The sequence below is a fragment of the Phasianus colchicus genome, chromosome Z (assembly GCF_987193195.1).
Source record: "Phasianus colchicus chromosome Z, bPhaCol1.hap1.1, whole genome shotgun sequence".
NCBI lineage: Eukaryota > Metazoa > Chordata > Aves > Galliformes > Phasianidae > Phasianus > Phasianus colchicus.
The window spans coordinates 47,542,965-47,560,738 of record NC_143476.1 but is presented as its reverse complement, the minus strand read 5'-3'; the positions used below and the strand labels follow the sequence as shown (position 1 = coordinate 47,560,738).

The 17,774-nt window shown below is 37.7% G+C and overlaps 1 protein-coding gene across 1 annotated transcript in view; it reads right to left on the bottom strand.

Annotated features, from left to right (window-relative positions):
• ROR2 (ROR family WNT receptor 2) overlaps positions 1 to 17,774 on the bottom strand; it is a 150,212-nt gene that overhangs the window by 36,622 nt on the left and 95,816 nt on the right. Inside the window, exon 2 of the mRNA XM_031610497.2 lies at positions 9,590 to 9,667. Within this exon, the coding sequence (XP_031466357.2) occupies positions 9,590 to 9,667 (78 nt within the window). The remainder of the gene's footprint in view (positions 1 to 9,589; positions 9,668 to 17,774) is intronic.

Below are 17,774 nucleotides of genomic sequence, written 5' to 3'. Positions count from 1 at the left end.
GTGATGATGGGGCCAGTTGAAGGCTGTAAACAAACTGCTCACTGAACGTGGTTCTTCTGCTTCTTTGCTGCACTTTTTGTTCCTAAAACACAGGGATATGAAAAGTCTGCAATATTCTTGTGCTGTGGTCAGCTTTTGTGTTGATGGCCAACTTAAACATTTATCACTATATCACTTTTCCTGACTTAACCTGAGTCAAGTCTTCTGCTCAGAACAGTTATGGATATTACATTTAAATTAATCCAGCTGTAAACAGGTAGTAAATTTAATTATTAGGATCAAGAATTATTGCTAATTCAAGACTAAGTCAATACCAAACCTTGCTGTTATTCCAATTAAACTGGGATTGTTGGAGGAAGCAATCTGATTCATAACTTAAGCATCACAAAATATTTCATATAAACTTTTGAGTAAAATGCCATTAATAATTAGAACAAAACTATTACCTCCAAAATCAATGCTAAAGATTTATGAACTAATTCAAATTCATTGTGATTGGATGCACTTCTCCTGAAGTCGGTGTAATCTACCTCCTAAAGATCAGAATTTGGATTTAGCTCATTATTGCTCCTGCCAATTATATTTTGTGCAGTGTTTTAAATTATCCTGTTGTTACAAATCAAGTAATAAAAATTTTAACCTACTGAGCTTTGAAGAAATTACGTTTTTGTAAAAAATGCCTCTGTCAGTATCCTTAAGAACATGCTGTTTTCTAGCTTCATTTCCTCTTTGAAAAATGATGCTGAAGTCTGGCATTTGTACTTACAGAATCTGAAGTGACTGAGTGGGCAGCCATTACTAATGCTGTCCCATTATTTAACATCGACTTCAGATAAACTGCAGATCTTCCAAACAAAGTGGAAACTTTTACCACTCATATTCTTAAGAACATTTTCCTTATTTAATTTCTGTGGTGATAATTAGCAGTTACTTTTTGTGATGAATGGCACACCACAGACACATTTTGATGCAATGGTTTTGGAAAAAAAACAAGCCAGTTCCCAGGCTAAAACAGGACCTCAGCAATAGGGAAAGCAAACCTTTTCAATGCAGCTCTCTCTACGTAAGCATACACTCAAACACAGAGCATGAAGAAAATTAAACATGAAGCCAATAAGACATGTACTCTATATAACCTGCATCCAGTATTTTGTGTTCTGTAGCAGAAAACTAGAGATTTTAAAAATTTGAACAGATTAGTTTTAATACTGAATCTGTTTTAATACTGAAAAGGCTTTGAAAGAAAGGAAAAAAAACCTTTTTGGTTTTGGGTTTGCTATGCTCAAAAAGCATTACTAAACTTCCAGATGTCGTAATATAAAAAAATATTTCCTTTGGGATATGGATATTCAAAGTGCATTTTCTCAAAACAAGAGCAGAATGGCTAACCATTTTCTGTGCAACACAAAAACTATTTTTTCTATATAGTGTTATTTGTACCAAGGCCTTGGAAATTCAGAAGTCTTCATTTGCCATCAGTGATTTTTTGGTTTGGCTATCAGAATGCTTGTTCAACCATTACTACAAAGTTATCTTGCTTGATCAGAGTAAAAACTGTTCTACCAAGAAGCCAGAGGAGTATAATATAATTTAATTTACATATTGTATTGTACTATCATACTGTATGTACCCTGTGAATAAAGTAGTTTAGGGAAACAACTGACATGAATGCTGGAAAACACTTTCATAGTTTGAAATGCCTTCATTTCGTTCCCAATCCTTCATATTCTAAAAGGAAATAAGTTCAATAGAAACATATCAAACAGAATCCCACAGCAAATAAAAATTTAGATGACAGGACTATTTTGCACGTTTTGGCAAAAATATAATCTTTTCCCACATATGATAAGGATGTCAAATCACTGTCAGATGAACAAGAACAAACATTAAGCTGAAAACGTAAAGAATGAAAGGATACAATTATCACAGAGACGCCCACATGCATACTATTTTTCTACATTTTATTTATGTTATTCTGGCATTTCAATGTCAAAGTTATTGTCTTGTCTTAAACCATATGTGCTGTGTTTGTGACAAAGACAGCACAAAATGATCACTGTGCTTCTGTTAGTTTAAGATCTTAGCTGTGCCTTTGAAGTTGGTTCTAAAACCAACTTCTAAATATCTTTAGTTATTCTGGATCAGGTTCTGGCTTAGAGAATTTTGATGAGAGTTCTATTTTTTGTTAATTTCATTGCTCCTTCTCCCTATGTAGATTTAAAAAACAATCAGGCATTACTAATTTTGAAACCAGCTGCATGATCATCTTATAAGTAGCCATTACAAAAAGTTTGTAACTTCTTGTTTCAGAAATTCTCAATCTAGTTAAGTCTCATGACTCTATGTAATGTTCTATCAACATTATTTTCCAAATCATAGAATCGTAGAATCATAAGTTTGGAAAGGACCTACAAGATCATCTAGTCCAACCGTCCTCCCATTACCATTGCTAACCACAAGCTACTAAACCATATCTCATAGCTCCTCATCCAGACGCCTGTTGAACACTGCCAGGGACAGTGATTCTACCACCTCCCTGGGCAGGCCATTCCAGTGCCTAACCACTCTTTGAGAGAAAAATTTTTTCCTTATGTCTAATCTAAACCTCCTCTGATACAACTTGTGGCCGTTTCCTCAGGTCCTGTTTGTTGCCCGGGAGAAGAGGCCAAACCCCTCTTCACTACAACCTCCCTTCAGGAAGTTGTAGAGTGCAATGAGGACTCCTTTAAGCCTCCTCTCCTCTCCTCTCCTCTCCTCTCCTCTCCTCTCCTCTCCTCTCCTCTCCTCTCCTCTCCTCTCCTCTCCTCTCCTCTCCTCTCCTCTCCTCTCCTCTCCTCTCCTCTCCTCTCCTCTCCTCTCCTCTCCTCTCCTCTCCTCTCCTCTCCTCTCCTCTCCTCCAAACTAAACAATTGCAGCTCCCTCAGCCGCTCCTCATAAGATTTGTGCTCCAGACCCCTCACCAGTTTTGTTGCCCTTCTCTGGACGCGTTCCAGGGCCTCAATGTCTTTTTTTTTAGTGAGGGGCCCAAAACTGAACACAGTACTCGAGGTGCGGCCTCACCAGTGCTGAGTACAGGGGGATGATCACCTCCCTGCTCCTGCTGGCCACACTATTTCTAAAGCAGGCCTGGAATGCCATTGGCCCTCATGGCCACCTGGGCACACTGTTGGCTCATGTTCAGCTAAGCATCAACCAACACCCCCAGGTCCTTTTCCACTTCACAGCCACTCTGCCCCAAGCCTATAGCACTGCATGTGGTTATTGTGGTGAAAGTGCAGGACCCGGCACTTGGCCTTGTTGAACCTCATCCCATTCCCCTCAGCTCAGTGATCCAGCTTATCTAGATCCCTCTGAAGGGCCTCCTAGTAGAAACTAAAGAAAGAAGAGCTTAAGTGTCTTGCCCAAATTCACAGAATGTCCAATTACTGATAGAAATAATGAAAAATCTGAGTAATAATTTCCTAGTTACATGAAGAAAAACAATGCAAAACTGCATAAAATACAGAACACTCTTCAAATTAACTTCATGAGACTTACCAGTTTTTAAAACTATTAGAAATATATATAATATCATTTGCTTAAAAAGGAATGTGGCATTTTCATTCCTTCAGCTCCTTGTTTTTCCTTTATTTCTGCCCCTCCACCATTTTCATTTTTACCCTCATTTAACTCTTCTCTCTTTTTAAAATTAAAAGAACTTCTGCTTTCTCACTGCAACTTTTTCAGCAGCCTTCTATGATGGCATTTTATTTTGAACATTAATAAATTTTATGTATTTCCAACACATTCTTTTTTTCAAAGTAACTCAAGTTTTCATTTGGTTCTAATTCACCATCTCCAATAAGATGGACATAATTTTTCAGGAAAAAAAAAAAAAACACCCTCAGACTTTACCCTACATAATAGCAATGCTCTAAATTTAGAAGGAATAACTTGAAGATGATGACACCACTCTCCAACTTACTGCATTGTGAATACAGTAATAAATGTGATGTATTCAGAGAATTGACAGGTAATCTATGAAGAATATGAAACACTTGCAGAATGTTTTGAGTTTATATAGTATCAGAATACTGAGAGAAAACAAAAATGAAAGTTGCTGAAATAGAGAATCTCTTTCCAGAGATGTATACAGCAATACTACTAAAAGTAAAAGAGGCTAGGGGGCATGTATCACACCATCACACCTCAGTGGATGGCTGGAGTCCAGTAAAGTGGTTCCTTCCACATGTAGATCATGACTGGAAAAACACTGAGAAGTAAGTCTTAGTTCAGGATGGATGGAGAATCCTGACTCCTGATTTCTTGCACAGATCCTTTTCCTAAATTCAAAGCAGTCTTCTCAGTTGTTTGCCCTTTAATGACAGTACAAAGATGAGCAAATCACTACAGTATGTTGGAGCTGGGTTAGGAAACATAAGGAATGTTGGCACGTCTCCCAAAATACACGAGTAATTAAGGAGACTACACTGAGATATACATTGCCATATATCTCCAGATGAATTGATACCTTTCCAGCCCAATTTAATCTCATTATCTGCACCCCGTTTTCCTTAGTCTGTATGATCTCAATATACAAAAATTCAACCATGAACATGTAAAATAAAGTGATTTGTATAACATACATTTTTAGGAAAGCATCTAGACACTTCAGAAATACTTTAGAACAAGTTACAGCCAATTCAGTGATGAACTGGAATTGCCTCCAAAATATTTAGATAATTTCAACATTGTTGTCCATATTTAAAACTAGTGAGATTACACTCTCTTATTTGCAGAAGAAAACCTATTTTTGAGCAGTATTTTCTCATTCTGGGTTGAAGCCCGGGTGTTTTACTTATCCCTGCTGTCCTATCCTACTTGGTGGTGTTGATTTCTTGCTTTCAGAGCCCTCAGAGGAAACTGTGAAGAGACAGCTTCTCCAGCCATTGGCAACTGACCATTTAGAGGCAGACTGTCAGGGTATAAGGCCATGTAGGTTGGGTATAGACTGTCTAGAGGGTCATCAATTGTAAATGAAAAATCACTGCTTTCAGAATATATATGAGTAATTCCTGATATGTTGCTCCATGTCAAAACCAAAGCAGCCAAGATATTCCAGTCATAGCTGGGATTTATCATACAGATATATCCCCCAAAACAAGTTCCCAGACAGACTTGTGCAGAAACCAGGATAAAGACCACAGGTTTGAGGCATCTTGTCTTCTGAAACAGCTCACCTCACTCAGTATTTCCACTGCCGCAAAGCTGCCCTTACTCATACATTTATTTAACCATTAAAGTGAATCGCTCCAGTACTCCCAAATCTAACTAAACATTCTTCAATAAGGAAAAGAAGATCCATGTGATACAAAAACTTCTTTCTACTTTTCTCATGGTGCACAAAATCTCTGAAATAAATTTGCAATGATTTTTTAAAGTAGAAACTGCTATGTTAGTATGATGAAGAAGCACAGGGGTTAACATTTAACATTGTAACTGAAGAAAAAAATGTTCGATTTTTGCTTGTTTAGAGAATTTTGTAGCCACAAAAATGAAAGAGGAATAAAATGAGGCCATTTCCAGATGAGGCATGCTGGAAACTAGCAACTGAATCTATACCAGTGAGTCATACATGAACAAAAGTCTCTCTCTAATCCTCTCTCTCTCTCTCTCTCTCTCTGTTTTCCTGAAGGAAATAAAAAATCCTTATGATGTAGAAACATTTGAGATGTGATTAATTACTTCCTCAGACAGGTATTGCCTATGGCCTTAGGAAAAAAAAAAAAAATTAAAATAAGGTAATGACTGTAACTCCTTCTGGGGTAAGTAATGTCACATGAAAGAAACAATTTCTTTTATGTCTAACCCTTATGAATTCAGAAAGAACAGAACAGTAGAATGGAACTAAATTACTAGCTAAACACATTTGGTCATAATAGTGGAAGGTTAAAACACAAACTTTTTCTCATCAAAAGAAATGGGTACTTGAGTGTGAAGTAGATTTAAAAAAATGTATACAATGTTGCTAACAGGAAGGAATGTTACAGAAATCTATTCCAATAATGGAAGATAAAGTTTAATCCTCTAAATAAAACTGGGAGTTTCAACAAGCAGAAAAACACTGGAGGAATGTTTTTATAAGTAAGAGGAGTGTACTGAGTCCTCCTTATAAATAAGAGGGACAGAGTGTTCAACACCAATGAGATGTGGGATATCAGACGGAACATGATTAGAGAAATGAAAAAATAAATATGCCATTCTTCTATCTAATTAAGAATATGAAATAATGGAAGATTAACAGAAGTTCTTGAAAAATCTTCTAATAAGCACAGTCAAGATAAGAAATTTAAATTTCAGATGAAGCACAACAAAAAACCATCATTTCACATGGGATATCTACAACGGCAATGACTGTATTCCAAGGTCTTTCCAAAATGCAAGCATTCTGAATAAATTCTGAGAAGAACATCTGGCCAGGATTTCAAAGCTTTGCAGATTTCAACAGGTTCTCACCTTGCTGAAACTGCTGATGGTAAGAGAGAAAGTGGTTTGAGCTCTCCACACTAACAAGAATATCTGTCATTTTTCTATGTAAAGTGGTTGACCAAAATTTCAAAAAAGAATAGTAAGAAGGGCTTCGGTAAGTATACTGGACTAAAGAAAGATTGCTGAACAAGACAGCAGTTGTCACACAGGCCGAGGAAAAGGCCTAAGTACTGAACATCTTTGACTAAGCCTTTAGCAGGAAGACCTGCCTTTAAGAATCAGAGACAGGGAAGATGCAGATTCTAGCCCTCTGTTCATCTTCTTGGTGGAAGAGAATCGGATTCCGGCTGGGGAGTACTTAAGCAACCTGGACATACATAAGTCCACAAGTCCTGAAGGGATGCTGGCAGATGTCACTGTGAGACCAGTTGCTAAACACTGGAGGAAAAAGCTAATGTGACTCCTACCTTCAAGGAAGGATGAAGACCAAGGGAACTATGGTTGAGTCAGCCTCACTTCAATTTCCAGGAATTGGAGTACCTAATCCTATAAAACATTTTCCAGTCACAAGAAATGAATGAAAATCACCATGAGCAAGCATCATGGATTCACTGAGGGGAAATAATGCTTGGCCAACTTGACAAACTTCTATGAGAAGATTATCCTGGTAGATGAGAATAGAGCAGTGGATATTGTCTTCCTGGAGTTCAGTAAGGCCTCTGACACAGTGTCTAATAAGTTCATCATAGACAAGCTGTAGATGTATGGGCTGGATTAGTGAGGTAGATCAAGTTCGTATGACTGAGTCCAGAGGGTGGTGATGAGTGGCATGAAGTCTAGCTGGAGACTAGTCGCTAATGAAGTACTCAGGGAGTCAATACTAGACTCAGTCCTGCTAAACATCTTCGTTAATCAAATAATAGAAATATAGAATCATAGAATCCTTAGAGCTGGAACGGACCTCTGAGGGCCATCTAGTCCAACTCCCCTGGAACGAACAGGGACACTATAGCTAGATCAGGTTGCCTAGGGCCTTCTTTCTTTCAAGTCTCCAGGGACGGGGCACCAACCATAACACTAGGTAACATGTTCCAGTGCCCCACCACACTCACAGGAAAATTTTTTTCCTTATACCTGGCCTAAATCTACCCTCCCTGAGTTTGAAGCCATTCCCCTTGTTCTACTGCCATAGACCATGCTAAAGAGTCTGTCCCCTTCTTTTCCGTAGCTTTCTTTTAGGCTGCTATCAGGTCACCTTGCAGCTTTTTCTTCTCCAGGGTGAAGAACTCCAGCTCATTAAAAAACTGAGGGAGGTGCTACAGCCTTCTGTTCATCTTCTTGGCCCTCCTCTGTACCTGCTCCAACAACCCCACGTTGTGTTGGGGACTCCAGAACCAGATGCAATTCTCCAGGTGAGGCCTCACCGGTGCAGAGTAGAGGGGCGGGATCATCTCCCTTGAGCAATTCTAGGCACCTCAGTTCAAGACTGATAAGAAAGTACTTGAGAAAGTCCAGTGCAGAGCCACAAAAATCATAAGGGAGTGAAGCAACTCCCTTACGAGGTGAGGCTGAGGGAGCTGAGTATCTTCAGTTTGGAGGAGACGGAGGGGTGACCTCATTAGTGTTTATAAATAAGTAAAGGGTGAGTGTCATGAGGATGGAGCCAGGTTCTTCTCAGTGCCATCAAGTGGTAGGACAAGGGGCAATGAGTGCAAGCTGGAACACAGGAGGTTCCACATAAATATGAGAAAAAAACTTCTTTATGGTAAGGTTGACAGAACACTGGAACAGGCTGCGCAGAGAGGTTGTGAGGTCTCCTTCTCCAGAGGCATTTAAAACCCACCTGGATGCATTCCTGTGCGACCTGATCTAGGTGTTCCTGCTCCAGAAGGGGGATTGGACTAGATGATCTTTCAAGGTCCCTTTCAATCACTGATATTCTGTGATTCTGTGTGAGCCTGTGACCTGCTGCTTGCACTTCTTTTGTTGCAACCCACAACACATTTGGCCTTCTGGGCTGCAAGGGCACCGTTTCAGCACATCTTGAATCTTTTATTAATCAACAACCCCAAATCTTTCCCCCCTGGGCTGCTCTCCAGCCATTCTCCACCCAATCTGTATCTGTGCTTGAGATTGCCCCAACCCAGGTACAGGACATTGCACTTTGCAATGCTGAACTTCATGAGGCTGGCATGGACCCACATGTCCAGCCTATCCAGGCACCTCTGCACAGCATGCCTTCCCTCTAGCGTGTCAACTGCATTACTCAGCTTGGTGTCATTTGCAAACCTGCTGAGGGTGCACTTGATCCCACTGTCCATGTCACCTACAATGATGTTAAATAATGCTGGTCCCACTGAGAAATGCCACATGTCTTCACTTGGACATGGAGCCATTGACCACAACTCTCTGAGTGCGGACATCCTGCCAATTCCTTATCCAGCAAGTGGTCCATCCATCAAGTTCATTTTTCTCCGACTGGTGACCAGGATGTCATGAGGGACAGTGTCAAATGCTTTGCATAAGTCCAGATAGATGACGTCAGTTTCTCTTCCTCTATTCACTGACACTGTAACTCCATCATAAAAGGCCACCAAGTTTGTCAGGCATGACTTGCCCTTGATGAAGCCATGTTGGTTACCACCAATCACCTCATCTTTATTTTCCATGTGCCTTGTAGAGCCTTCAGGAGGATCCATGATCTTGCTAGGCACAGAAGTGAGACTGACTGTCCTGTAGTTCCCCAGATCTTTTTTTCCCCTTCTTGAAAATGGGGGGTTATGTTTCTTCTTTTCCAGTCAGTGGGAACTTCACCACACTTCCATGACCTTTCAAATATGATGGATCGTGGCTACATGGCACCATCCTGATAGACAGTATGGCAGGAAGGTAATAAAAGCAATATGTGTTTGAGTGATTTATATAGTCTCTCAGTGCACGTTTTGAAAACACACTTAAAATTCATTTCTACAGATTTCACTATCCTTGCTTAGAACAATGAAGTCACACAAGACTGCCTTTCTTACAAGTGTGTATACAGACAAATGAACAAATAACATGATTTTGATGGTGCTTAAAAAAGAATGATTATATTTGGGAGGAAAACTGAACTTAATTTTACCTTTGGGAGTAGGAATTGGTCTCTCAAGTCCATCGACATGGCCTAAGGGGTTGTTTGAATCTGGAATTTCCATTTCACCTAGGCAAAAAATAAAACGTTTTTATGAGCTGAAGTTCTGGGTTAATCTACCCCTTACGAAGAATTATGACAGTGAATTAATTAACTTATTCAGGCCAAATCCCAGCTCCTGAGTAGCACATTCCTAATGACAAGACCAGGAAATATCCATACCATGTTAGAAAACATAAAATTAAGTCAGTTCTGTGGAACATCTTGTGCTCTACAGATATGGTCAGCACTGAAGTCCATTTTCCAGCTCAGACTTAAAATAAAGGGATTTACAAAGGACTCAGACATTTCCTCATCACTGGCCAAGCAAAGCAAGCCATAACACAAACTGATGGACAACCTTGGTTGCAAAATAGCATAGATCTGTTTTTGAAGTTACATTACAGTAATGCAGATTCTATTTTTAGAAGTCAAGCTCAGGATCCTTAGTAGTTTTCTTATCCTAAAAATGAAAACAAAGTAACATCATAATTTTTCCTAACGATTTTACCAGTTTTCCACATGTTGAACTACAGTGAACTCATACCATATAAAGCATATAGTTAACAATTTTAAACTAAAATAGGAGAGATTTAGGTTAGATTTTAGGACAGGTTGCTCAGAGAAGCTGTTGATGCCCCATCCCTGGAGGTGTTCAAGGCATGGTTGGATGGGGCCCTAAGCAGCCTCATCTGATGAGTGGCAGCCCTGCCCACAGCAGGGAGTTGAAACTGAGTGGTCTTTATGGTCCCCTCCAACCCAAGACATTTTATGATTCTTTGATTCCATTATATAGCTGAGCAGGCAGAAATAATGTTGGTCTGTCAGGAGTTCTTGCAGACAGTAGACAACACTTCCATTTTCTTTTGCTTTTGCAGTGTGAAATGATGAAGGTATGGCACAAGTGCTTATGCCAAATTTCAGCAGAGATACATCACTTCTCACTTTTGCCAGGAAAACTGAAAGATGCTTGCCTCTATTCCTTTCGTTCTGCTTAACCTCCCTTAAGTATCACAAGGAGATTAGAATTGGACACCAACATTGACCAGTTAGGGGGAAGACCAAACAATGGAGAAGAAGGAAGAGTAAGAAAAACACCTCCTTTAATGCTGTGTATTCAACTTTAAAATGCTTGTTTCCATTTCTTCAGTCAATTAGTGAAATGCATAACAGGAAAAACATTAAACCAGGAATCACCACAGAAATTTTTCTCCCTTTTCCCTCCTTCCCAGATTCTTTGTTTCAAAAAGCTTTAAAAAGTAAAGATGGTAATAGAAAAAAGCATTAGCAAATTTGAAAATGTTTCAGTAATAGTTTTGTGTGATTAATTCTCATGTTTTACTAGTTTATGTCTGGCAAAGACATTTAAGAGAGAATAATTGCAAACCATAGACAGCACCCACAAGCAAAATCTCCATGACTAAGCAATGTTAAAATTGAAAATCCTTTATCTGCTAAATAAATTATAAATAAAAACCAGATCTGTCACTTAAATTGATGCCTTCATGAAAGAAACATTTATATTTTATGCAATTTGCAAAGTTCCAGTTAGACCATATTTATTCTGAGTTCTCAAGCTTAACCTTGAATTCACTGAATCATATGATAAGATGCCATAAAGTCATTATAAGCATGAAAAAATAATTTTTTACATTGGAAATTCTTCTAGTTCAGACAATCAATAAGATACTATAATCAAACAGAAGGTTTTCACCCTGAGTTAAACAGATTAAAGAATCCTATAGTCGAGAAGCTCTCCCAGGAAAAAGACAACATATACCTGTTGAATTTCTGGAATTTAAATTCCCAACTTAAAGCACTTTTCCTTCTAGGGTTGAATACTCTACACTTTCCTCATCAGATAATAAACCTTGCAATCATTTTTCTTTAACTCTCATTACTTCACAGCAGACATTTCTTATCATGTACTATCACCAATTTTCCACGCATATATACATCAGATTTGCAGTTTTACACTTATTAACTTCTGTCCTTTTTCCCATTTCATTTATACAATATTTCAATCTGGGTATCTTATTTTACTTCCCTTCCTTCTACTTTCCTTTTTTTTTTCCCCCTGGCATTTTTCCATGCCCTGCTGCTGCCAAAATGGGTGAAAATCCACAAAGACGGAAAAGAAATAAATGTCTAAAGTGTACACAGCTATCATAATCACACTCAATGCCATTAAAGAAAGGGAAGACAGGGAATGTAAAGAAAGACATACTTGGCATACTTGGCTAGGATAAACAATGAGAAATGAAAAGTAATGAACACAGGGAAAGTTCTTTCTCAATACAAGGTTTGTTCAGATCTAGTTATGACAGTTGAGGTGCAAGATTTTGGTCTCAAAATTGCTAGTTCCAACAAAATTGAGCTCAGTGCTGAAAAGCAGTAAGAAGGGCAAATTCAGTTAGTATTGGCTATTTCTGGGAATAGAGAATAAAACTGAAAACAGCATTATGCTGCTGTATACGTCTATGTTATTCTTTTATACATAGAATGTTGCATGTTACTGAGGTCCTCTCATCTTGAAAAAAGGATACAGTGGAGTAGAGAGTTTCAAAGAGCAGTAAGAATAATGAAAGTTATAGAAAAAAACTTTTTGCACCTGCTAGGATTCACCACTAAGTCAGAGGTGATTGAAATGCTTTTCGATCATGACATTCTTGGACTGTTGTTGAGATCCAATATGTTCTCTTTTACTGATCTCTCAGTAAAAACATGGGAAAACAGCAAAAGGAAATTTCAGAAAGTGAAAGACAAAGTTTTCTGAAACAAGTTATAGTTAGGCTGTGGTCAGGGTTCACATGGATTACAGGTGAGAATGGACAAGTTAATAGAAGAAAAAAAACCTATGGAGCTATAACTAATATATAGAAATCATATGTGGATGAGGAGGTTCCTGAGCACAAAATGGCTGGAAGTTAGGAAAATGCCTAGAAGTTCGTATACAAGCCTCTCTTACCATTTTTCTCCTGCATCTCCTTTTTGCTTCTGGAGCATGCTGGAGCCATGACACACAAGGGGTTGACATATGATCTGCTCTAGTATGGTTACTAGTATGGTCATATTTTCAACTGTATGTGGCCACTTTCAGACTCTAGGAGAATCATAGCTCATTTCTGAATCTACTATCTACATTTGCAGTGAGTATCAGGTTGAAAAGATAACCAGTTTCTGTCCTCCTTGTACATGAGTAGACAAGACTGCAATATAACCTCAACTCCACCTGAATGAATACTCCCCATATGGGGCAATATGTATTTCATATTGATCACCTACCACATCCTCAGGGATATACCTCTTTAGGGACAACACTCAAGAAAAACACAGAATTGTACTTTTATACTGTTCATCTACAAACAGAACTTCTTTACTTTTCTGAGCAACAGAGGAAGTTATTTCAATGAAGGGAAATTTCCAAAACCAAACCAGAAACCATACCTAGTCAATGTTCTATAACCATATTTGTTCTATATGATGTACAAACTGTGAGTTGATATTCCGTTTCTTAGTCTTATATGTAGCAAATTTCAGCAAGAAGACAAGCAATACATAGAACACTTTTCCAGCTGAATATAAATAATTATTCCACCTTTTGTTAATTCTCTTCTCCTGACAAATATGAGGAAGATTTGCTTATTGACAAAGTTCTTCTTCAATTCAGGCACTGATGACCAACAAAATACATAAAAAAACATCCTTTGTTACTGAGATAAGAATGTTCTAACACATGCAAAAAACAAAATTACCAGACAGATCACAATACCAACTCAGGCTGCATACTATTTATCATAAAAGAGCTGCATTTTTTCCTTCTGAAATGGTTATAAGTTTAAACATCATTCAATACTTGCTAGATTATTGCAATAAGCAAAATTCAAAATGAACAGACATCAAAACAAAGCATTACTCTTCATTAAAAACCCAGATCCAAGCAGGCAGTTATTATAATTAATACCAGAGACAAACCAGGGCCTCAGACTCAAACAGGAAGAGAATAACAACGTCAGGTATTTTCAACCAGAGAGGGCCTGATTAACTTAGAGGAGTTAAGAGCTCACTGATACAATGTGGTGCAATGTTAATAACTGTCTTTCAGTTCTTATAGAGCACAGATGAAATCTTAAAGGACTGGACATTGCATAAATAGTTCCTATTACTTATTTAAAAGAGTAAAAATGAATGCCAGAGAACTACAGATGCACCAGCTCAACAACAGTTCTTGAAAAAATAATGGAACAAAGAGGTTATTTTAAAGCATTTTCAATAAAACAGAGAGATGAGTAATAAGTAGTATAGAAATCAACACTGAACTGGCTTAAATGGATTAGAATTTAACACAAGTCAACAATCCCAAGGTACTGCAAGTAAGTCAAATATCAAACTGGGACATGTAAGCAGTAATAATCCTTCCAGTTTACTCAACACTAGTAAAGACCTGGACTGTTTTGTTTAGTTTTGTGTATCACTCTTCAAGATGGATATGGAACAAACTGAGATACTACAATTAAGTGTCATGAGAATGGTTTTGAAAACAAGACCAACAAAAAGAAAGAATGAGTGACTAAGCCTGCTTAGTCTGAAGGAGATTAGGTTCAGATTAGCATTCTCCAAATGCACGGATCTCCACAAATGACATTTTCCAGGGTGGGAGATTAGGCAAGTATCTACTGTACATGATACTGCACAGATCAGTTAATTCTTCTTTTCCCTGGAGTGAAAGGAAACCTCCTAAGATCTTTTCCAGTCTCATGGTTCTGTGAGGAAATTATGTATCGTTCTACCATGTTATGCTAAATCTCAAAGTTTACAAAGAAATCCTTCTACACAAACAATTGCATATAGCTACAGCTAGGGCAACTGCATATTTTTCATACAGTCATTCCTTCCGCTCATCAATAATCCTGTCTATTGATGAAATTATTGAAACCATTTCAGATTTAAATGGCAATATGCAGCCTTTGCTTCCTGCAACTGTAACCTGTGACTCAGATTCTAACTTTCTTTCAAAAACATAAAACTTCCAAAATCTCTCTCTGCAGCCTAATACGCTCTAATATTCTGTTCTTTTCTTCATAAAACTTTGTTGACCTTCTGTCAATTACTAACCTCTGGAGCTTGCAAACAAAGGGCCCACTGTACCCTTTGATTCAGCTGCCAATCTGATTACTTTGGCTGGAGGAGGCAGTCTGCTTAGGTTGCTGAATCAGGGCCTTTCATTGAAATTTCTCTTTTCCAACATCTGCAGCCCCTGGCAACCAATCGCAGAGTGGGCTTGGCAGACCTGTAAAGGGTGGTGAATAGTTTACAAAAGATGCAGTTTGTAGCATGAAATCAGTGCCCCCCTTTCATAGTTATAGCAGATTGGAACTGCCACAGCACATGTTAGTTAACTGCTACAATTTCACATAAAAATATCTAAAGGTAGAAGAAATAACCTGTAGTTTTTGTTGCAGTTGCCCTACTCAGATGTCAGTAAAGTCTGAATAACATACATTTCTTAACCTGCCATCAGCTTGCAAAGAAGACTATTTTCTGGGTAGTATGGTAAGTAGTAAAACTTATTTTTGAAGACATACTTACATTCCTTTATTACTGTGAAGTTAGCTGCAAGTAATTTTAAAAGCTCATACAATCAGATAATCAGAAATAGCACAAGCTCTTGTATGTCTGTTCTGCTGTAACAAGAGCCAAAACATTTAACACATATATTCAAAGCAAAGCCAACACCAGCCTGCAAGTACCAGAATCTTCAGAAAACCAGCAGAAAACACAGACAAGAAACCTTTTAAAAGGACCTGATCTGAATTATAAATACCCACAATTTATAAGCATTCTTTGTTGAAGCTAATATCTTGTTTCAGTAGTATGATTTTTCCTTTCTTTATATTTTTCTCAGTTTTACCTAGGAACTATACAGAAGTGATTTTATGTCAGCATGTGTCAGGAAAAATGCTCTACTACAAAGTGTGAGAACTACATGAGGAGGCAAAAGGCTGATCTGAGGTCTAGTATCTGTGTCAATGACGAGTATTTTATTTGTTTCACACAGAAATTTTAATATTATCATAAATACCATTCTAAATGCAAATATTAAATCACCTTCATTTTGCTCTGTGTGACTTCATTACTCAATCACATCCTAACAGGTCTTCAAAACCTTATGCTATGATATTCTTTTGTTAGATAAATGCATAGAAGAGAATCTGCGTATCACATTAACCTCTGTTATAATATATATATAATGAACTTCCAATACAGCAAAAAGTACACTGAAGTTGCAGTTTATCCTCCTAGTCATCAGCCAGGCATCTTACCTAGTACTGTGAAGTCAGTGTGACAAGATAATCCACTTAAAACAGTATTACCAGAAATTCAGACATAGACTTCAATGAATACTTTAATTTATTTTAATGCATATTTTACATTAATTCCATCTGTGTTTTCAATTGCACTGTCAATCTTTTATTACACAACTCCTACTTTTAACTGTTAAATAACTTAAGATTCTTCCTTCTGGAACTCATATTTGCCACTTAAAATGAGGGTTCAGAAACATCTGTGAAAAATACTGATGATAAAGATTTACTTACATTTCATTCACATGGGAACTCTCATTAACAGATGTTTTACCATAAAACAAACAGTACTCATGGAAGAGAAGATACTCATTTTAAGTAACCAAGTTCAGTACACTATAAAGCTCCAGAGGCTATAAGTATTGAACTACAGTTTATTCTACAGATTCAGAGCCAGAATAAAGTCAAGATAAGATTCAGCTGCTCTTACTTTACAGTGCAGCAGGGCTCATTCAACAATATCCTAGCCTACACCAAAGAATACCCCAGACCTATTTTCAATTCTCAGGCTTTCTGCAGAGTCCTGGCCAAGTCACCTTAGTCAAGACCGCTAAAAGCATTTGATGCCAAAAGATGGAGACAGATATCTACCAGGATTTTCAAAATATTTGGGAACCCAGATCTAATGTCTGCAGTAAATATCCCATAACTTTTGTAGCTCTATTGCCCAGAGGCAGAGATGGGTAAAGGTTAGTTCCTTGATGTCATTGCTGGTGCAGCTGTATGAATTTTTGACTCAGCATAAGAAATTAAGCTCAAAAACAAGAAGCTGGGGCAGAAAAAAGTCAAGATGGAGCTTTTAGATTACTCTGAAAGCTTATGCCACTTTCAATTGGTCACAGATTTGAGATTTCAACCACATTTGGGAGCATCATGGCAGAGAAATTCTGCCATCACTGCGAAGATCTAGCTTTGCTCCTTGTAAAGAAAGGCAAAAAATAAAGCAATACTTGAAAACAAGATGTAATTACAACAATAAAACTGTTCTGAATGTTTAATAAGAAAGAATGTACTCAATCATATTTACGGCGTGAAGTACTCGAGGCCTTTTAAACCACAGAAGCATTTCAATATCTTTTCTAGTGTTGCAACAATGAAACAAAGTCTACTATGTTGTTCTGTACAACAACAACAAAAAGCAATTGTGAATACATTCTAAAGCTCTTCATCACCTCAGCTGTAAAATCATAGTTCAAACACAACCAATAGAGGTTGAGAACACACCTGCAGCAGCTCAAAGAACTCTAAGCAACATGATAATTATCCATGGCAATATTACATGATTGATTATTTTACTGCTTCTGGCTGTGAAAATAAAATAGTCCCAGCCAAAAGGTTGAAAATAACCATGATTTATGAGTATAACACTCCATCAACTGGAAGAAATAACTATTTTCACAGTGCTCTTTTTTTCTGAAAAATAATTCAGAATCCAAAAATACCAGTACTGTTCGCAGCCTCAGGCTGAAATCCTCAAGACTCCTGTTCAGAAGAACAGTCTTAGCCCAGCAGAACACTTGAAAACAGGTTTATTTCTAAGCACACTTTTAAATGTTTATGCTCATGTTTCCTACCTTTAAAACAAAACAATAACATTAATCTCCCTCAGTCTAGGCAGTCACATAAAGAAACAGAAGAGATAAACTGAGCATAATGGAATACCAATTACATACCCGACTTCTGAGTTGGTGAAAAGTACAGGCAGTGTATTCACTGCAGGAAATAATTTTTCTTCCCTTACTTACACTTTTTTTTTCTTTTTTTCTTTTCTT